General features: G+C 45.4%; 1 protein-coding gene across 1 annotated transcript in view; it reads right to left on the reverse strand.

The window, feature by feature from the left end:
• The window catches only part of FAM171A1 (family with sequence similarity 171 member A1), a 136542-nt gene extending 114736 nt beyond the window's left edge, over window positions 1-21806 (reverse strand). Inside the window, exon 1 of the mRNA XM_065399652.1 lies at window positions 21713-21806. Coding sequence (XP_065255724.1) covers window positions 21713-21806 — 94 coding nt within the window. The remainder of the gene's footprint in view (window positions 1-21712) is intronic.
• Window positions 21807-22257: the final 451 nt, after the last annotated feature.

Here is a 22257-nt window from a genome sequence, read left to right on the forward strand (position 1 = left end):
CACTTTCATACTGGAGGTGAAGAGCTGAAGGGTTGGTTTGGGTGAAAGCACATTCTCATCTTTCTTTAGGAAAGTTAATCCAGAAGCTTGATTATTAACTCAAATTGAAGTCAATTATTAAAATGAGTCTACTGCAAGAAGCTGCCCTGGGTTTTGTTTTTTCTTAGGGCTGTCAATTAATCGCAATTAACTCACGCGATTAACTCAAAAAAATTAATCGCGATTAATCGCACTTATAACAATAGAATACCATTTGAAATTAAATATTTTTGGATGTTTTTCTACATTTTCAATATTGATTTCAATTACAACACAGAATACAAAGTGCACAGTGCTCACTTCATATTTTTTATTACAAATATATACACTGTAAAAATGATAAACAAAAGAAATAGTATTTTTCAATTCACCTCATACAAGTACTGAAGAGCAATCCCTTTATCATGAAAGTGTAACTTACAAATGCAGATTTTTTTTTGGTTACATAACTGCACTCAAAAACAAAACAGTGTAAAACTTTAGAGCCTAGAAGTCCATTCAGTCCTACTTCTTATTTTGCCAATCACTAAGCCAAACAAGTTTGTTTACATTGACGAGAGATAACGCTGCCTGCTTCTTATTTACAATGTCACCTGAAAGTGAGACCAGGCATTTGCATGGCACGTTTGTAGCCGGCGTTGCAAGGTATTTACATGCCAGATATGCTAAACATTCATATGCCCCTTCATGCTTCAGCCACCATTCCAGAGGACATGCGTCTGGTGATGATGCTCGTTAAAAAAATAATAATGCATCAACTAAATTTGTGACTGTACTCCTTGGGGAGAGGATGGTACATCTCCTGCTCTGTTTTACCTGCATTCTGTGTATATTTCATGTTATATCAGTCTCGGATGATGACTCAGCACATGCTCGTTTTAAGAACACTTTCACAGCAGATTTGACAAAACGCAAAGAAGGTACCAATGTGAGATTTCTAAAAATAGCTACAGCACTTGACCCAAGGTTTAAGAATCTAAAGTGCCATCCAAAATCTGAGAGGGATGAGGTGTGGAGCATGCTTTTAGAAGTTTTAAAAGAGCAACACTCCAATGTGGAAACTCCAGAACCCGAACCGCCAAAAAAGAAAATCAACCTTCTGCTGTTGGCATCTGACTCCGATGAGGACAATGAACATGCGTCAGTCCATACTGCTTTGGATCGTTATCAAGCAGAACCCATCATCAGCATGGAAGCATGTCCTCCGGAATGGTGGTTGAAGCATGAAGGGACATATCTCCTGCAAATTGTAACCAACCTTGTTTGTCTGAGTGATTGGCTGACCAAGAAGTAGGACTGAGTGGACTTGTAGGCTCTAAAGTTTTACATTGTTTTATTTTTGAATGCCGTTTTTTTGTACATAATTCTACATTTGTAAGTTCAACTTTTGTGATAAAGAGATTGCACTACAGTACTTGTATGAGGAGAATTGAAAAATATTTTTTTTGCTTTTTACAATGCAAATATTTGTAATCAAAAATAATCATGGTGAGCACTGTATACTTTGTATTCTGTATTGTAATTGAAATTAATATATTTGAAAATGTAGTAAACATCCAAAAGTATTTAAAATAAAATGGTATTCTATTGTTGTTTAACAGTGCAATTAATCGCTATTCATTTTTTTAATCGTGTAATTAATTTTTTAAATCGCTTGACAGACCTATTTTTTCTCCATTCTGTTAGGCCTTTCTACACTCATCCTATATGTGAACATGTGGTGTGAAAGATGGAGACAGACTGATGGCAGATTTAAAAATATATATATTATTCAAAATATGAGCCTAAGGTTAGCTCAATCTGTACTGTTTCAATATTTTCTCCTTTTACATGTTGTATGACCTCAGATAACATTCCCTTTTGGTACAGAAACTCAACCCATGAAATCTAATTATTCTGTATAGTTATATTCGCAACCATGTACCCTGGACTAAAAAAAACAAAAACAAACCCTAAAAACAATTTTACTCCTGGGGTACTAATTACTAACTTTATGCATGAGTTCAGACAACTATAGTGGTAGCTATTTAAAGTCAACATTTACCCTCTGTGACCTCACACTGCTATGTGAAACAATAGTTATTTCCTATGGTATTTCTGTTCTTGTAACTGTGGGCAAGGATTGACTCTCTAATGGCAACCAATGTAACGTGATCTGAACAAGTGATTTTATCCTCAGTGCTGCTTAAAACATAATAGAGCCTAATCTTTGTGTACACAATACATATTTGAAATCTGCAGGTTCTGACAAATTTTATTTTTGAAAATCTGTTTCTCTCCCCACAAACCTAGATAAAGTCAATATTATATACCTGTCTGTGAGATCACCTCAAATAAATAAATAAAGCAAGCAAGCAAGCAAGCTTCTTAGCCTGGAACCTACCCAAAATGTAATTTCCTACGTAAGAAAATGGGAAGACTTATGCCAGGATACCATCTTTCTGCCAGCTATTTTTTTTTAAAGCTACATATGCAAATTCACAAACCAAACTTTTATCTATCTTAGTGTCAAAACAATAGTAAATACTTCTTTTGTAAACAGAAACATTAATGTTCAGAGACAGTCTGACAATTTCAGACTCCAGGCTTGATATAGCATAGGCAGATCATTAAGGTGACAGTTGCCTGTTTTCAACCTGTCTGGAAAGCTAGACCAGATTGCTGAAGTACAGCCTTCTATCCCCTACCAGCTGAACATTCTGGCTGCAGCCCTGTCTTCCATCCTTTGTCCATCTGCCCATCCAAGCATGCAGTATATAAAAGTAAGGCAAATGGTAAGAGGAAAAGAGTGTCCATTAGCCAGGAAAATAACTGTATAGTAGTACTTCAAGAGCATCCTTGGAAGTAATTGTGACAGCTGCATCTAAGCAATGCCACTAAACAGGCTCCTGGTTATTAAATGAAAAATGGCAGAGAGGAAAGATGGTCTTGAGGTTAACGCACAGGACTGAATCAGGTGATCTGGTTCAACTCCCAGGTCTGCCCCACATTGTGTGCATTACTTTGGGCATGTCACATTACCTCTGTGCCTTATTTCTCATGTGTAAAATGGGAGTCATAGTACTTTCCCCCATGCTTTGACCATCTCTTCAGGGGAGTGACTGTTTCTTACTATGTGATCACCGATGTGCAAACACAACAAGGCCTTGTCCTTGCCTAGGGCTTCTAGCTATTACTAGAATAAAATTAATAAATACTAACCAACTCTGAAACAACATGAAATCAGAAATACAGGGCTGTAAGGGACCTCGAGAGGTCATCTAATCAAGTGGTTCTCAACCTCTTTGGGCTCAGGACTCATTTGTAAATGTTTATGGCCTGTTGCGACCCAGTAAATAGTTTGGGGGCAGAGCTGTAACTAGGTATTTTAGCACCATATTTCTTTGTAACAGGCAGCCTGGAGGGCTGGAAAGCCTAGTAGTTAGAGCATGTGGCTTTCACCCCCATGCTTGGTTGCAAGGCCTCAATCTTTAAGGCGCGGGGCGGGTAGACTGACCCAGGCCCTCCTTCTGCACTGGGTCCCAGCCCAGGGCCCTGTGTTTGTCAGACCATGAACAGGGATCGCCCTCCTGGCCGGGAGTCTAAATCAGGGATGGATTAAGGTTATGAGGGGCCTAAGGCTAATAGGCGGGAAGGGGCTAGAGTATGAATTACATATTGGGGGAAAAAATTATGAAGTCAAACATCTACATACATATTTACATATTAATTTATGTAAAATTAACAAGTTTATTCTACTCTCACTACACTCAGTTCTTCAAATAATTTCCCCCCCCTAGCTTTAGCTGTGGCAAAGTCATGAATGATGTCATTGTAATTCAAAGACCTGACCGTTCATTCTCAATGCTCAGGGACAAAGCACCGAGATGCTCTTGAGTTATGATGGATCAGAGGACATTTGACCCTTGTTAGAAGAGAGAAGGAATGCTCTCCACTACAGTTAGTGATCTTAGTGACAAATACAGCCGTAATGCAGTTTCAACATTTGGGAAACATTCTATCGCATTGGATTCAGTGGTAACTTGGTACAACCAAATAGATTTGCTTTCGTCATCTTTTCTCTCTACATCTGAGAGTGATATGAATTCAACAAATTGAAGAAATTCTTTAGTAAAATGTACTGGGACATCATCTGGGTACTTCTGACACACGTTTGATACCTTCATTGACTTCGGAACTTGAAATGTTAGGCGAAAAATTTGTCAGTACACTAAAGGTTTTGTCAATATTTTTGTAAGTCTGGATCCAATGATCTAATGAACTCTTCAGTTTGTTGATGATTGTGATGAAGATATTAACTCTTGAAGGCCTCCTTGTCACTGAATGAGTGGGCAGCTGCATCGCCGCATGTCTTCTGTCTTTTGCGGCGTTTGGCTGACTTGTACTCATGATTAGCAGTCCTTGCAGCCCCCTGAATTGCATACTCATCAAAACTATCCAGCATTTGTTGAAGAACAGTTCCAAGACTCCTCATTAGGTTTATAGCAGTGGAAAGGTCAATTTGAGCACTTTGCAAGCTTAGACTGCACCTAAGCTGGATTCGTCTGAATGGCTGAAGTATATCATTCCAGACCTCACACAAAATACTAGTTTCCAAAGTGCGCATTACATCACTCAGGATCTTTGCATCTTTTCTTGTTGCTGATTTTTGAGATTCATCATCCTTGATGCTCCCTAGTGCTTCAAGGATGTTGGGGTATCCCAGAACAACTGCATTCACAGCTTCAGCATTGGCACTCCACCATGTCCCTGGGAGTGATTTGGGCACTGGGCATTCCTTTGGTAGTGAATCTCTAAGAATCATCCAACAACTGGTTGATGCAGAGAGAAAAAACTGTACAATTCTTGGACAAATCCAAAAAAAAGAAACTGCTTCAACATAACAATCCCTGGCAGACTGGCCAATAAGGTTGAGGGAGGGTGCAGCACATGGTATGTAATCAGTGGTGAGCTGGAGCCGGTTCGCAAGAACCGGTTGTTAAATTTAGAAGCCGGTGTAGAACCGGTTGTTAAAGGGGCTGGCGGGTGGGCAAACTCCAGTCCACGGGCCACATCTGGCTCGCGGGACCGTCCTGTCCGGCCCACCTGAGCTCCCAGCTGGGGAGACTCCCCCAGCCCCTCCCCTGCTTCCCCCCCTCCTCGCAGAGCCCCAGCGCGCCGCGCCGCCGGCGCCAGCACTCTGGGCAGCTCTGCAGCTCCTGCCGCTTTGAGCAGCATGGTAAGGGGGCCAGGCCGGGGCTGGGAGGAGGGGTTGGATAAGGGGCAGGGAGCGGTTGGAGGGGGCAGAGGCTCGGGGGCGGGAGGTCAGGGGACAGGGAATGGGGGGGGGTTGGGTAGGCGTGGGAGTTCTGGGGGTCTGTCAGGGTGGTGGTGGATGGGGTCGGGGCAGTCAGGGGACAGGGAGCGGGGCGAGTTGGGTAGGCGTGGGAGTTCCGGGGGTCTGTCGGGGTGGTGGTGGATGGGGTCGGGGCAGTCAGGGGACAGGGAGCGGGGCGAGTTGGGTAGGGGGTGGTCAGGGGACAAGGAGCGGGGGGGGGTTGATGGGTTGCGGGTTCTGAGGGGGGCAGTGGGGGCAGGACGTGGGTTGGGGTCGGATGGGGGGGGAAAAAAAAAAAAAAAAAAAAAAAAAAAAAAAAAAGACAGGCACATGGGGCTTGTACTCACTGCGCGGTTCCCTACCGGGTCTTCGGCGGCACTTTGGCGGGGGGGGAGGTGTTCTTCACTCGCTCCGGGTGAAGGACCCGCCGCCAAAATGCCGCTGAAAACCCAGAGCGAGTGAAGACCCCCCCACTGCCGAAGTGCCACCGAGGACCCGGTAGGGAACCGGTTATTAGGATTTTGGGAGCTCATCACTGTATGTAATCAACCAAACCATTGCACTCTTATCTTCGCTGCATCCCTGAATATTTGCCACTCATATTACTTGTATTGTCATAGCTTTGGCCATGACAAAGACTGATGTCAATTCCATTTTTGGTGAGGAAATAGAGTAGGTACGAGGCAAGTTTCTCCCCTGTGTGGTTGGTGATGTTTATGAAGGTCGTGAAATGCTCAACTGGTCCACTGGGTAGCACATAATGCAAGATGACAGTCAGCTAATCTACACGTGACACATCCGGTGTTGAGTCGACGGACACTGAAAAATATCCCACATCTTTGATCTCCTCTACAATGGCTGATAGTGTCGTCTTTGCCAACAGTGCAATGAATTCATCACAAATAGTCTTTGATAGATATGATGTATGGCCTTTTCCACGATTTGCATGTTTATTGATGCGCTGAGCAAAGAAAGGGTTGAACTTAGTGATTAGCTCTAGAACGCCATAGTAATTGCCATTGTGTTTCGATCCAACAGTCATTTGAGCCACGGAATGGCAGACCATGCTCAGCAAGAAAAACTAGGGTTTCAACTACGTGTCTGAGAACGTTCTTCCAATAAGCATGAGCTTCCAAAAACTAGTTTTCCATGTCGGTATCAATTCTGCCACTAACTTTCTTTCGGGCATGGTAGCTGCTAACTGACGATGCATGCTGCTCACTCATTGTATGATTGGTAATGTATGCAGTATTCTTCCAACATTGAAGCCTTCGCAGAACGTTGCCCACTTTTTAGTATCAGAAAACAGGCAGCAATAGAAACAGTACAACTCGCTTGCCAATCTGTTTGTTAGGCTTCATATATTCAAACATTGATTTGGTAAGATAACTATTCTGATTGGTGTACTCTCGCTTTGTCAATGAAAAGTCAGCATCTCTAGATTCTGGCATTTCTGTGGGTCCTTCTCAGTCCAATATGCAATAAAATCTTGAGAAGTCATGTCCCACTCGCCTGGATCATTGGAGAAGGATATTTTTGTACTGCTATCACTGGGAAAGTCTTCAGAGGAGTGGGGTGAGACTTCAGCTAGAGAAGTCACAGTAGGCTGCTCCTTTTCATCAGGTGCAGGCACAGCAGGATCACTTGGGCTGGTATTCGCCTGGACTTCCTCGCCACCAGACTTAGTAGAAGGAAAAAACGTTAGGAGAGAGGGAGTACCTTTCAGCACTACAGCTTGTCTTTGCTGTCTTTCTTTGGCCTCCTTCAATTTTTGCCATCCTACTTTCTTCGTCACGATTTCTATTGTCCAATGTGGGCCTACTGTGTACAAAGTTCAATATTGCTTGGGCACACAAACACTTACTTAGCCCACAAAGACAAAATCACAACCACCATAAATTGAGTTCATAATCTTGATGGATTCATTTGTACAAAGCAATATCTAATGAGACAGAAAATTTCCAATGACCCCACTACCGTTGCTCAGCTGTAACTTCAATATGGAATGGAGGGCCTACAGTAGGGCCTAAAAATTAGGGCCTAAACATGGAAGGGCCTAAGGCTATAGTCTTATTAGCCTATGGGTTAATCCGGCCCTGGTCTAAATCCATTGCCCTGGGCCACTTCCTACCAGTGTCTGTTCAGTTTGGGGCATGGCCCCTCTAGTCCATTTAGTTGGGCAGCTTGCTTCCAGTAGGGTCCTCTCATGGGTCATGAGCAGTGCCTCCTCACAGTCCCGAGCTCCTTCAGGCAGGGCAGCTGTAAGTTTTGGTGAGGCCGAGCCCCACAATGTCCCTGGGCTTTGCCCATTCAGTGGCCCACAGTGCTAGAGGTTCCTAGGTGTCCTCCACAGTCTCCCGTGGCTGGGGAGACCGTGCTTCCTTCCATGTAGCTGCCTTGGCGGGCAAGTTAGTAATCCTTCCCCTCAGTTATAGAGGCGGCTAGCTCCTGCCCCTTTGCCAGACAGCCCCAATTTGAGCCTGGCTCTCTCCTTTTCTTCCACCTCCATACCTGGCATTAGCTACAGGTATAAGATGGGCAGAGGGAAGAGATTAGCTGGGCCCAAAGGCTCTCTAACACTTTATGTGCTGGCAGGTAGTTTCTCTGTTTCATCCCAACCTTGTAAAGCATATTGTGTCTCTGAAACTGCCCTCCTCACACACACCTTTTAGGCATGCATTGCATGTCCTGCAAAAAAAAATCTCGTCGGGCAGAACAATCTAAGGCCTGGTCTACACTACGAGTTTAGGTCGACTTTAGCCGCGTTAAATCGAATTAAGCCTGGACACGTTTACACGACGAAGCCCTTTCTTTCGACTTAAAGGGCCCTTTAAACCGGTTTCTTTGCACCACCTCCGACGAGGGGATTAGCGATAAAATCGGCCTTAGGGGGTCGGAATTGGGTTAGTGTGGACGGAATTCGACTTTATTGGCCTCCGGGAGCTATCCCACAGTGCTTCATTGTGACCGCTCTGGACAGCACTCTCAACTCAGATGCACTGGCCAGGTAGACAGGAAAAGCCCCGCGAACGTTTGAATTTCATTTCCTGTTTGCTCAGCATGGAGAGCACAGGTGACCATGCAGAGCTCATCAGCACAGGTAACCGTGATGGAGTCCCAGTCCCAGTCCCAGGATCGCAAAAGAGCTCCAGCCTGGACCGAACGGGAGGTACGGGATCTGCTCGCCATATGGGGAGATGAAGCAGTGCTGGCCGAACTCCGAAGCAGTAAAAGAAATGGCAAAATATTAGAAAAGGTCTCCAAGGCCATGAAGGACAGAGGCCATAACAGGGACGCACAGCAGTGCCACGTGAAAATTAAGGAGCTAAGGCAAGCCTACCACAAATCCAGAGAAGCAAACGGAAGGTCCGGGGCTGAGCCGCAAACATGCCGCTTCTACGCGGAGCTGCATGCCATACTAGGGGGTGCAGCCACCACTACCCCAAGCGTGTGCTATGAGTCCCTCACTGGAGAAAGACACAGGGAAGCGGGTTCGGCGGACGAGGAAGATGAGGATGGAGAGAACATAGATAGCTCACAGCAGCAAGGAAGCGGAGAAACCGGTTTCCCCAACAGCCAGGATATGTTTATCACCCTGGACCTGGAACCAGTAACCCCCGAACTCACCCAAGACCCTGTGGGCACACAGGGGACCTCTGGTGAGTGTACCTTTGTAAATATTACACATGGTTTAAAAACAAGCGTGTTTAATGATTAATGATTAATTTGCCCTGGCAATCGCGGCCAGTAAAGCTACTGGAAAAGTCTGTTAACGTGTATGGGGATGGAGCGGAAATCCTCCAGGGACATCTCCAGAAAGCTCTCCTTCATGTACTCCCAAAGCCTTTGCAAAAGGTTTCTGGGGAGGGCTGCCTTATCCCGTCCGCCATGGTAGGACACTTTACCACGCCAGGCCAGTAGCACGTAGTCTGGAATCATTGCATAACAAAGCATGGCAGCGTATGGTCCCGGTGTTTGCTGGCATGCAGACAACATCCATTCCTTACCGCTCTTTGTTATCCTCAGGAGAGTGATATCATTCACGGTCACCTGGTTGAAATGGGGCGATTTTATTAAGGGGACATTCAGAGGTGCCCCTTCCTGCTCTGCTGAACAGAAATATTCCCCGCTGTTAACCACGCGGTGGGGGGGAGGGGTGAAGTGACCATCCCAGAGAATTGGGTGTGTGGGGGAGGGGAGTTAGTTGGGTTTGTGCTGCATGTTAAACCTGAAACCGCAGCCCCTCCTTTTACATTGCAAACCCATTTTAAATGGCCAACCCAACGGGTGCTTGGTATGGTTAATGAGAGCAGTACTGTTTTAAACCATCCCCACTTGTTAACAAGGTTAAAAAAGCCAAAAGACTGTGTCTTACCATGGCTGCCTGCAAGCTGAAATCTGTGGCCTGGCACTGCGTGAGTGATCTCTCACACAAAACCGGCAGGCCCTCAATATAAGAGGAAAAATGCGACCTTGTAACGAAAGCACATGTGCTGTGTGATGTGAACATCAAAATCTAACGTGAAAGACTGTACCCATTGTTCTCTAAAATGTATCTTTTTTAACAACCTCTCCCTTCTCCTCCACCAGCTGCAAATGTTTCACCTTCACAGAGGCTAGTGAATATTAGAAAACGTAAGCGAAGGACGCATGACGAAATGTTCACTGAACTACAGACTGCCTCCCACGCTGACAGAGCACAGCAGAATGCGTGGAGGCAGTCAATGACTGATTTTAAAAAAGCCCAATATGAGCGAGAGGAGAGGTGGCGGGCTGAAGAGCAGAGGTTGCGTGCTGAAACGCGGACTGAAGAGGAGAAGTGGCGTCAGCTTGTAATCAGAAAGCAAGAATCGATGCTCCGGCTGCTGGAGCATCAAAGTGATATGCTCCTGCGTATGGTTGAGCTGCAGGAAAGGCAGCAGGAGCAGAGACCGCCGCTACAGCCCCTCTGTAACCAACAGCCCTCCTCCCCAAGTCCCATTGCCTCCTCACCCAGACGCCCAAGAACACGGTGGGGGGGCCTCCGGCCACCCAATCACTCCAGCCTAGATGATTTCCAGTGCAATACGTTTTAAAGTTTTAAAGTGCAGTGTGTCCTTTTCCAAACCCTCCTCCCCCACCCATCCCGGGCTACCTTTGCAATTATCCCCCTAGTTGTGTGCTGAATTAATAAAGAATGCATGAATGTGAAGTAACAATGACTTTATTGCCTCTGCAAGTGGTGCTTGAAGAGGGGAGGGTAGGGGAGGGTGGGGTGCTTGGTTTACAGGGTAGTAGAGTTAACCGGGTGGGTGGGGGGGCTGCGATTTCATCAAGGAGAAACAAACAGAAGTTTCACACCGTAGCCTGGCCAGTCACAAAACTAGTTTTCAAAGCTTCTCTGATGCGCACCACGCCCTGCTGTGCTGCTCTAACCGACCTGGTGTCTGGCTGCGCGTAATCAGCGGCCAGGCGATTTGCCTCTACCTCCCACCCCGCCATAAATGTCTCCCCCTTACTCTCACAGATATTGTGGAGCGCACAGCAAGCAGCAATAACAATGGGGATATTCTTTTCGCTAAGGTCTGAGCGAGTCAGTAAGCTGCGCCAGCGCGCTTTTAAACGCCCAAATGCACATTCCACCACCATTCGGCACTTGCTCAGCCTGTAGTTGAACAGGTCCTGACTCCTGTCCAGGCTGCCTGTGTACGGCTTCATGAGCCATGGCATTAAGGGGTAGGCTGGGTCCCCAAGGATCACGATAGGCATTTCAACATCCCCAACCGTTATTTTCTGGTCCGGGAAGAAAGTCCCTTCCTCCAGCTTTCGAAACAGAACAGAGTGCCTGAAGACGCGAGCATCATGTACCCTTCCCGGCCAGCCCACGTTGATGTCGGTGAAACGTCCCTTGTGATCCACCAGGGCTTGCAGCAGCATTGAAAAGTACCCCTTGCGGTTTATGTACTCGGTGGCTTGGTGCGCCGGTGCCAAGATAGGGATATGGGTTCCGTCTATCGCCCCACCACAGTTTGGGAATCCCATTGCAGCAAAGCCATCCACTATGTCCTGCACGTTTCCCAGAGTCACTACCCTTGATATCACCAGCTCTCTCATTGCCCTGGCAACTTGGATCACAGCAGCCCCCACAGTAGATTTGCCCACTCCAAATTGATTCCCGACTGACCGGTAGCTGTCTGGCGTTGCAAGCTTCCACAGGGCTATCGCCACTCGCTTCTCAACTGTGAGGGCTGCTCTCATCCTGGTATTCTGGCGCTTCAGGGCAGGGGAAAGCAAGTCACAAAGTTCCATGAAAGTGCCCTTACGCATGCGAAAGTTTCGCAGCCACTGGGCATCGTCCCAGACCTGCAACACGATGTGGTCCCACCAGTCGGTGCTTGTTTCCCGGGCCCAGAATCGGCGTTCCACGGCATGAACCTGCCCCAGTAACACCATGATTTCCACATTGCTGGGGCCTGTGCCTTGTGAGAGGTCCATGTCAATTTCCTCATCACTATCGTCGCCGCGCTGCAATCGCCTCCTCCTCAGCTGGTCCTGGTTTTGCTTTGGCATGTCCAGGCTCTGCATATACTCCAGGACAATGCGCGTGGTGTTCATAGTGCTCATAATTGCCGCGGTGATCTGAGCGGGATCCATGATCCCAGTGATAGCTATGGCGTCTGGTCTGAAAAAAGGCGCGAAACTAGTATCTAAAGACCAGGGGAAGAAGGGAGGGAGGGAGGGGCGAGTGACGACATGGCGTACAGGTACAGGGAATTAAAATCAAGAAAGGTGGCTGTGCATCAGGGAGAAATACAAACAACTGTCACACAGAATGCCCCCCCCCCCAGAGATTGAACTCCTAAGCCTGGGTTTAGCGGGCCGTTGATTTGACGGAGGGAGGGGGGAAGGAAATGAATACAGAACAAATCTATTTTTTACATCTTAAGACGACAGTGCAGCATGACTGATAGCCCTCGGCATTTTCTGGGTGCTTGGCAGCAAATACTGGGCGCGTACCAGTATGACGATGATGGATACCAATCATAATATACTATTTATTGCCAAAAGGCAAGGGGTTGCTGCTGTGTAGCAATGTAACCCTACGTGTGCCAGCCACATCTCTGCCAGCACCCAGATCGCCCTCGGCCTTTTCTGGGTGCTTAGCAGACAATACTTGGCAGAAAATAGTATACTACGACTGGTAGCCATCATTGTCCAACGAGGACGGTTAAAGGCAAGGGGTTGCTGCTGTGTAGCAATGTAGCCCCACGTGTGCCAGCCATATGTCTGCCAGCACCCAGATCGCCCTCGGCCTCTTCTGGGTGCTCAGCAGACAATACTTGGCAGAAAATAATATACTATGACTGATATCCATGATTGTCCGACGAGGACGGTTACCAGTCGTAATAAACCATCTACTGCCAAAAGGCAAGGGGCTGGTGCAATGCAGCCCTACGGCTGCCAGCCCCACAGCTACCAGCATCCCGATCGCCGATGAAGGCTACCACTCATGCTGCACCATCTACCGCCAAAAGGCAGTTAGCTGCTGCTGCTGCGTAGCAATGCAGTCCCACGTCTGCCGGCACCCGGAAGACATATGGTGACGGTGAGCTGAGCTGAGCGGGCTCCATGCTTGGCGTGGTATGTTGTCTGCACAGGTAACCCAGGTAAAAAGGCGCGAATCTATTGTCTGCCGTTGCTGTGACGGCGGGGGAGGGGCCTGACGCAATGTACCCAGAACCCCCCGTGGCACTGTTTTGCATCATTCGGGCATTGCGATCTCAACCCATAATTCCAATGGGCGCCGGAGACTGCCGGAGACTGCGGGAACTGTGGGATAGGTACCCATAGTGCAATGCGCCGGAAGTCGACGCTAGCCTCGGTACTGTGGACGCGGTCCGCCGACTTCATGCACTTAGAGCATTTTATGTGGGGACACACACAATCGGCTGCATACAACCGGTTTCTATAAAACCGGCTTCTATAAATCCGACCTAATTTTGTAGTGTAGACATAGCCTAAGGACTTTAGGCTTGGAAGTTTCCACCACACTGAGACTGGGTGTGGTTTTTGCCCATTCAGAGTGAGCAGTGGATGGGACACTCCTAACCCACAGATGCCTTGAAAGACATAGGATTTCCTCATTTATCTCAGGCCCATACCACCCATGGTATAGCAAAGGCTCCCCATTCCTCTCCATAACTTCTCAAGGACCTGTGCTGCCATGACCTATCCCCACCTTTGCTTGGCTCACTCCCCCAACTCTTCCCCACACAGAGGAATTTCCAAAGGCGAACAGTAGTTCACTCAAGTGTGTGCATTAACTTACTCATGAAAATACTCACTAGCTTCCCAAGGAATGCTGTCACTACGTATGGCTCTCTAAAAACTCAGAAACCTGACTGTGCAGAAGGGCAAGTGGGTGATGTCACATTGCCTTCACCCCCTCTCCACTAACAGACTTTGGCCTCAAAAAAGCAAGTTTTCTGCTCCTAACATCCCTTGCATGTGAAATATGAGGAAAAAATGATATGGCCCATGCCCTTTCTCCAAGCAAGTTATAGAATATTCATACAATTTATTCATAGATTCTAGGACTGGAAGGGACCTCGAGAGGTCATCGAGTCCAGTCCCCTGCCCGCATGGCAGGACCAAATACTGTCTAGACCATCCCTGATAGACATTTATCTAACCTACTCTTAAATATCTCCAGAGATGGAGATTCCACAACCTCCCTAGGCAATTTATTCCAGTGTTTAACCACCCTGACAGTTAGGAACTTTTTCCTAATGTCCAACCTAGACCTCCCTTGCTGCAGTTTAAGCCCATTGCTTCTTGTTCTATCCTCAGAGGCTAAGGTGAACAAGTTTTCTCCCTCCTCCTTATGACACCCTTTTAGATACCTGAAAACTAGTAGTGTTATAATTTAGTAGTGTTATAATGCAAAACTGGTTTTATTACAGCACTAATTACACATCACATCTAACAAGTGACATTTCTAGACAAAACCAAATATCCGTACTCCAGAGAGATCACAATCTAACAACAATTTAAGAAAGAGTAGCACATGGATGTTACTGAGAGTAAATTGCAGGGAGCAGGTGGCTTTTCAGATGTGACTTGCAGGGGGAGGTCCTTATCTAGCCCCTATTCTAGAAAGGTTAATTGCTTTCAAAGTGATCTTTAATACTTCAAATCCTCTTCACTCAACGTCTGATTTGTTACTTTAAAAAAAAGTTAAATATTCCAATTGTGGCTAAACTAATGGTCTGGAGCAAAAAGTAGAGGTTGGGATTCAACCCATTAGAAGCTTTAGTGCTTAAAGCTACAGCCAGTTTAAAGCAAGTGTATTTTATTCTTTTTATCTTGATCCCAAACAACAGTATTTACTTTGAATAAGTCAACTACAGTAACTGCCACTAAAAAGTCAATGTTTGTCTACAGTGTTATCCTAAAGAAAGGAACAACACATTCTCTTGCACACCACTGTGTGAGAGCTAACTTTTGATGGAAATTAGCGTAACATGATGGGGGAAATTTCAAAAGGTACAAATGGCAGTTAGGCACCCACTGACTTTGTGGGAACTGGGTACCTAACTGCCATTCACACTTTTGAAAAAAACTCCCTCAATGTGAAGAGCTAAATTTTGCAGTTGTTCATATTGCTTAATGAAATTTCTGTTCCAGCAGCTTTGTTTCTCACCTATTTGGGGATCCTGCAAATCACAGAGAATATAAGATACTGAACCCAGATGCTCGCCCAAAACAAAACAAAAGCTCTGGTATGAAAACAGCTGGGTATTAACAGTGAAGAGGCAGCAGCAAGTATGCCACATTACTTCACAGTGGCTTTCATCAGTATTACCACAAATAGCTTTTAAAGCTGGTGTAGGATTTGTCCAGGACAATGTGCCACTCAGTAGTTTCATAACTTGCCAGGGGAATAATTTACAGTAGAGCAAAGAGAGCAACTGCCACAGCAATCTTGAATTTGTGCCACCCCTTTTCCTTCAACACAGTGTGAAGAATAAAGAGTTTTTTCTACTGTTTAGCTGTGTTTACTTTCCATTGTCTGTCTCACAGCCTGCAGCACCACTGGTGTCCCCAGAGATCCTGAACCCATTTATTTTCCAGACAGTACTTGCCCGCCTCAAGCAACACTAGTGCACCCTAGAAAGTGTTGCTTATGTCAGTCAACAGGAGTAGCACTCAGAGCCTTCTTGAGGAATATATTTTGGTGCAGTAGTTAATACTATGCTGCTCAGTATTGCCCTTCTGATTCCTTCTCCATTTTCTTCTTCAGAAGGGATCATTTCCTTTAAACATTTCTGGAGATTTTGGGGACACAGGGAAGACAACTAAGAAGTTGTCTACACAACAATTTAATTAAATTGGCAGAATAAGTGATTTAGTTAAATGGATGCAATCTCCTAGGGTGGATGCAGTTTTACCAGCATAAAGGAGTAAATACCAGTATAACTACCCTCATTAAACATGAGAAGCTCAAATCCCTGCCTTGTTTCACCAAGCCTTTCCTTACATTTATGTATAAATGAACAAGGAGGCATTAGACGTGTAAACAGTGTCATAGGGGGGGAAAAAAGTTATCCTCCTGGTTTAGGCTCTTTGGCAAGGTAGCTTACCCTAATGAATTGCAAGCCTGAGCAGTAGAAAGCCTTCACAGTTTTATTTTATGTATGTTATTCGGGATATTCAGCTTCACAAAGACAGGGCCAGACTGCAATACCATGTTAGCAAAACCTGACTAGGTAAAACAGGACTATAGTTGCATAACAAAAACTACTTGATACAAAACAAATATACAAATTGTTAAGTTATTTTGCCTAACATTCAACAGTTTGTCACACAACTATCCTTAGTTCTGCTATCTCGGATACAGGTGTAAATTGGAAGGGCTGGGCAAAACTGTTGATCCAAGGAAGTTTTGTATATAAAAGTTACCTTTATTCATTGTAGTTTTTCTATTGCTAAGAAAGTATTCAAATTATCATTTGAGAAATACTTGTTGCAATTTTCATATATACATTTACCTATTAAATCTGAAACAAAAGAAGTCCTTGTTCTATTACATGCAGACAATGATTAAAGTAAATTGAAAGAAGAGGGAGCCATCACTGTCTACCTAACTTTTTGGGGCAGGGAACTTAAGCCATGTGTTGGTTAGTGGCAGTTAACACTGACTAACTCTTAGACAAGACAGTTTGTAGTTTTCACATGTGTTACCAGGTTGAAGTACACACTGGGGGCAAGCCTAGGATTTACTTTGGCCTGTGTGAAAACTGCAACTGCCTTGTCCGCACTAGGATTTTACCATATGTTAGCTAACACTAATTTTTTAAAAATAAAAAAATAAAGCTGCACATTTTGGCCTTGGAGTAATTCAGGACTTTATCTAGATAGCATGTGAGTACCCTTACCTACACTGATAGTCTTACTAAGGTAAACCTTTGTGTTTGAAGGATCCTAGTAATTAGTAGCTCATTAAGTAGATAGGGTGCAAATGTGGAGGCCAAAATCTGCATTGCAAAAAGTGTTAGAGTCCTTAGTTTCACTTCTCACCCCCTAACATTACCTATTGTCTAGGTTAAAACTGACAGCTTGGGGAAATGGCTCACCAAAAAACAGAAAAGGAAAAAAAACACCCAATAAAAACAAGAATTCAGGGTTTCTCAGTTGCTTTTACCATATTCTTCAGAGTAATCACCTTCATGAAATAGCAAAGCCCTTATGGTTGTGAAATTAGCTTTCACAGTGTGAATTAATGTAATGTTGTCCAAGTCTGAAGCCAGTCAGTCAAAAACAAACAATAGCACCAAAAAGTGTCAGATTCCCCCCACCACCACCACTTATCCAAGGGAGGTGATACTGTGAAGGCTAATTAAGGCCATTTAAATCCCAACTATTAACCTTTTCCTTACTGTATGCTCTGTTTAGCTCGAAAATTTGTCTCACACCAACAGACATAGGTCCAGTAAAAGATATTACCCCAACCTCACCACCTTGTCTGTCTATCTTTCCTTACTGTCATACTAGAAACATCCAACTAATAATCATGGGGGGAGGTATGGAAGGGGAAGATACTTAGTACACATTCTGCGACTCCCTCCATTAACTGGAAGCAATTCCAATAAGGTTGCAGATTTTGAACAGGTTAAGTACTGTAGTGAAATATTCTGAACAAATGAGATGTTTGCTACTACCCTAAAAATTATAAATGGCATCTACAGTGTCACAAAAACATGCTGGACTCCTGCAGTGCAATGAGAGATTGTCTGGAATATCTCTAAAATGTGATCCTCGAGCAGCCATGGCATCTCATCTTTAAAAACCTAGTATTTCAGAATGGCCCCACATTGTTCAAATAGGATACACCAACTAGAAAAATAAAAAATTCCTGCAGAAATTAAACAGATTTTGCTAAAAAGTCTCCACAGATTTGTACTGTCCTTCCTGCAATGCCTAAATGAATTACTACTGAGAAACCTGGCAAGCCTCCCAAACTTGGAAGACATTGGTTCACATGATCAGAACTTGCCCTGTATTTTATTTAGATTCTTCAGCGTGTGTTTTATTTAGATTCTTCAACACAATTTCCAGTGCAAATACAGCCAAAGTACTTTAGTTTTTCTTTATGACACTGGCTTATGTTAGTATTCTTTCAACACATGTTCAAATAGAAGAATAGCTGATGTTTATAGTTTTATTTAAAACCTGAAATTAAGTCCTCATTTGAAATATCGATTCACTTTTAAGCAGTAGAGTTTAGAGAGGGTGAAAACTTATAATCCTACTAATTCTTAAATTTATCTACATGAGTTCACAATGACCTCATCCACAGGGATACCAAGCCTCAACATTCATAGAATAAACAAAACTAGGGTCTGTGCGGATTTTGCTGTATACTCCATAAATTAGGGGATTTATTTTTCTTAAAATATTTTCTAATCCTTATGGTTCAGAAGCACATCTTCAGAGGCAACACTGCATTCATCCATTTACATGCTGAGCCAGACATACTGAAACAACTCAAGTGTCAATGTCACCCAATCTTTTTAATGGGGTGTGAATGATGAAGTTTAATTATCAGTACCTTTCATATTCATAAAATTGCTGAATCAGCCTGGCTGAGCAGAATTTGAACTTGGTGCTATTCAAATTTGGGGCTAGAGCTGGTGCCAGTGGAGGAAGAAAAATATCAAATCATGGGATTTTTTTTGGAGCTATATTCTCTTTTCTCCTCTTCCTTAACAAAAGTGCCAACTACAACCCCACATTCATATGGCGCAAAGTTCAAATTCCACTTAGCCAGTCTGATTATAGGGATATAGAAGAATCTAATCAAGTCTCATCTAGTCCAACCCTGTCAGTGAGGACTATTCTCTACAGAGTTTTCTAGTGTTTTGTCCAGTTATAATTTAAATACTGCAGTTGATGGGATATCCACCATTTCTCTTTCAAAAATCATTCCACTGTGTATCTCCCGGTCAATGTTTTTCTTGCTTCCCCTCCTGGACTTTACATTCTCTTCACCAACCTGATCCAATCCACTCTAATCCTTCCCAAATCCATTCTCTTCCCTCTTCCCAGACCAATCTCATTCTTCATCCACACAAGAGTTACAACATGGACAATTGCAAAGATTTCTAAACCCTGACCCCAGTGTGCCTCAACCTTGACCTAGAAGTACCAACACAAGTGCTGAAGAGGGGGGTACTTCAGTCTTCATAACCATTCAAACACTTGCCTTTAATTTTGAGTCTACCAACAAGGGGTCCCAATTAGTACCAACTGCAATGGTTATTTTGGTGATTTAGCTACCTGTCCACTAGACTTGACTATGACCACAAATTCATAAGCTTCCAAAAAAACTTGTGGTCACTACCAACCTGAGCTAAACTGGATGCTTTTTAATACTAAAATGAATCTCCACATGTCTATCTTCCAAAGCATGCATATAGATAGCTTAGAATAGAGGGGGAAACTGAAAAACAGTAGTGAAAGCCCAGAAAGCGGTCTACTGTACATCAGTAAACCTCAGATGTTCTAATACTGAAGACAGAATTTGACCATTTTATTCACCATACATCAATATTCTCTGCTCACTCAAGAATGACATATCCGCAAGCAATAAAAAGGTCCAACTATCAAGTTTAAAGACAGACCTGAGTATAGATACTGTATAATGGCCAACTCCCTGTCTTTCCCCTTGATTTACATAAAAATAAATTTAATAAATCAAGTTATATTGTTGCTACAGACATTAGTTTTTCCTGTTGCTGAGTTAGAAAGAGCTGCCTCTAAAAAGAGCTGACAGTGAAAGAGGAAGGGGGGAAAAAAGATAGCCGAACTGCACTGTAATTTCACCAACATATCAAGAGTTTTGACATATATCAGTAAATATTCTCCATATCACAATACCGATTATATACCAAGATAAAAATCAAATTCTGTTGTCAAAAGTTACCTTCAAAGGATGTGTATGATATTTTTGTTGACATATTTGTGAACTAATTCAGTATAAATCCTGTTTTGCAAGTGCCCCAAACACAACATTTAGAAGAATAATTGATTTGAAATAAGAAATCTCAAGTTTCAAAGTCAAATCCTCTGCCCCTTTTCCAATCTAGTTAAAAAAAAGATCTTGTATTCCACAGTAGGTTTTGCCACAAGATACCCAAATTTTGATCACTTGGTATCAGACCACAGGACTATAGTTTGCATTTTATTGGATGTTGTACAAATAATGATTGGTAATCAAAGAACAAAAGAATTTATTAAAACAGAATGACCTCTAAGAACCTAAATGTCATTTTTCTTGTTTGTATATATAAAAAAAGGCCATTTAGAGGCTACTGACCCTTAAAGACATGCAAAAGGGGGCAGAGACGGTGGGAGGAAAGAAGGTACAGCTGTATCCCTGATGTATTGCATTTCCACCCTGGTTGTTATGGAAGGATACAATTAACCTGCTCTCCTGAAGGCTAAACAGGGGGGGGAAAAAACAAAAAACACACCTTTCCCACACAAAATGACATTGATACTTAGCTGTTTCACAAGGTTAACTAATAGGCAAATACTAACCAGTTTGCAAATATATTCTCTTGTAGTAAACTATTTACCATCAGCAAACTACATTTTCTGCTGTTTAACATATCTATGAGCTCCCGGAAACCTAGAGGTATTACACGACCCCTTTCTGAGCTACGCAGAATGAAGCCTGGAGAGAAATAGAACACTACTGCAACAATAAAGGGTAGAAATGCAGTGTGGAAGCATGACTAATCTGCGATTGAGTATCTCCCACCTACAGTATCTCCTTGGCAGGGTCACATTTTTACAGTATAGGCACATTTTGCTGATGAAACCACATCACATGAGGGAAGTAACTATAGGATTACTGTAGAGCCATCCTACTCAGCTAGAAAGGGCTCAAATCAAGTGAAAAGGACCACGAAGTTGACTTAGATGCTAAAATAGTTGCCCCTTTCCTTTGAAGGGGTTGGTATTGGTTCTAAGGTCAACAATTATATTGCTATGAAATCAGCTGGGGGAAAGGTGTGACAGTCATTTAAAGCAGATTTTTCCTGATTTAAAACAGAACACCCCCCCCCCCAACAGAAGTGCCACATGCATTACTAGCAAGGGGCACGCTGCTTGTATGGCATGCAGTAAGGATGGGGAGTCGGACTGGCCACCTCTCCAAACAAAAGGCGCAGACGAAGAGACAGGATGGTCAGCAGCAACAAGCCAGTAGTGCGCGCCCCCCGCGGAATACAGCCAGGAAGAGACAGGAAACTTTTGGGGGCTGCTCCAGGGCCTCCCGCCTGGGCCACGGAACAGGACCCCAACCCAGGGTCAACGCAGCCGACCGCACGTGGGGCTTGCCAGGGGGTGCAATGAGCCCCCGGCCAGACGTGCAGGAAAGGGGGAAGGCACCAAGCGGGACCTGCGGAGAGGAGGGAGGCTGCACGGTAACCAGCGCCAAGCGGTACCTGCAACAGCGGGGGAGGGGGCACAACACAACCAGTCCCAAGCGGGACTCGCCAGGGGAGGGGTGGGCGCAAGGCGGCCAGCCCCAGGCGAGCGAGGTTCTACAAAGCCGCCCATCACCGCTGCGTCGGGGGGGGGGGCGCTCAGCAGCCAGCACCAGGCAGGACCTGCCCAGGGGGGCGAGGCAAGGAGAGCAGGCGGGCCCGGCCAGCAGCCCCTGTCCTTAACAAAAGCCCCAGGAGCGGCCCCAGCGCAGAGAGGGGGAGCGGGGCTCCGGCCGCGCCCCCAACTTCGCCGCCGCCAGCACAATGCGGCCCCCCGGAGACCCTCCCCCGGCGGCACAAAGCGCGCCCGGCCCGCACCCACCTCGAGCGGCACCGGGCGCCCCCAGGGTTTTGGTCACCGCCTTCCACACGTTGCAGCCCAGCAGGCAGAGGAGAAGCGCCGCCGACCTGCTCATTTCCACCCGCCGCCGCCGCAGCCACCGCCGCCGGGAGGGAGGAAGGGAATCGCCGCTGCCCGGAGGAGGCGGAGAAAGCGCCGCATCAGGGGCTGGCCCGCTCCGCGCCTCCCTCCATGTTGCCTTTCGCTGCGGCGAAGGCTGCTGCCCCCCCTGCTCTCCCCTGCCGCATCCTAGCCCCGCGGCCGGCGCCTTGCAAAGCAGGGGGAGGGCGGCAGGGCGCTGCTTATTTATTTATCTGTGTGAGGGGTCCCCAAAGGCTGAGCCGGGCTATTTAACCCTTTCTGCCCCGCTTCAGCAGCAGCGCGGAGCCGGGAGGGGGCTCCACCTGCCGGCCAGCCCGCGGCAGCCAACCCCGCATCGCTCTAGCAGAAAAGCAGGAGATGCCTAGCACAGAGCGGGGCGCTGCTAGAAATAGTAATAGGGCAACCTGTGGCAGGGGAGAGGCGTC

The sequence above is a fragment of the Emys orbicularis genome, chromosome 2 (genome assembly GCF_028017835.1).
Source record: "Emys orbicularis isolate rEmyOrb1 chromosome 2, rEmyOrb1.hap1, whole genome shotgun sequence".
In the NCBI taxonomy this organism is placed as follows: domain Eukaryota; kingdom Metazoa; phylum Chordata; order Testudines; family Emydidae; genus Emys; species Emys orbicularis.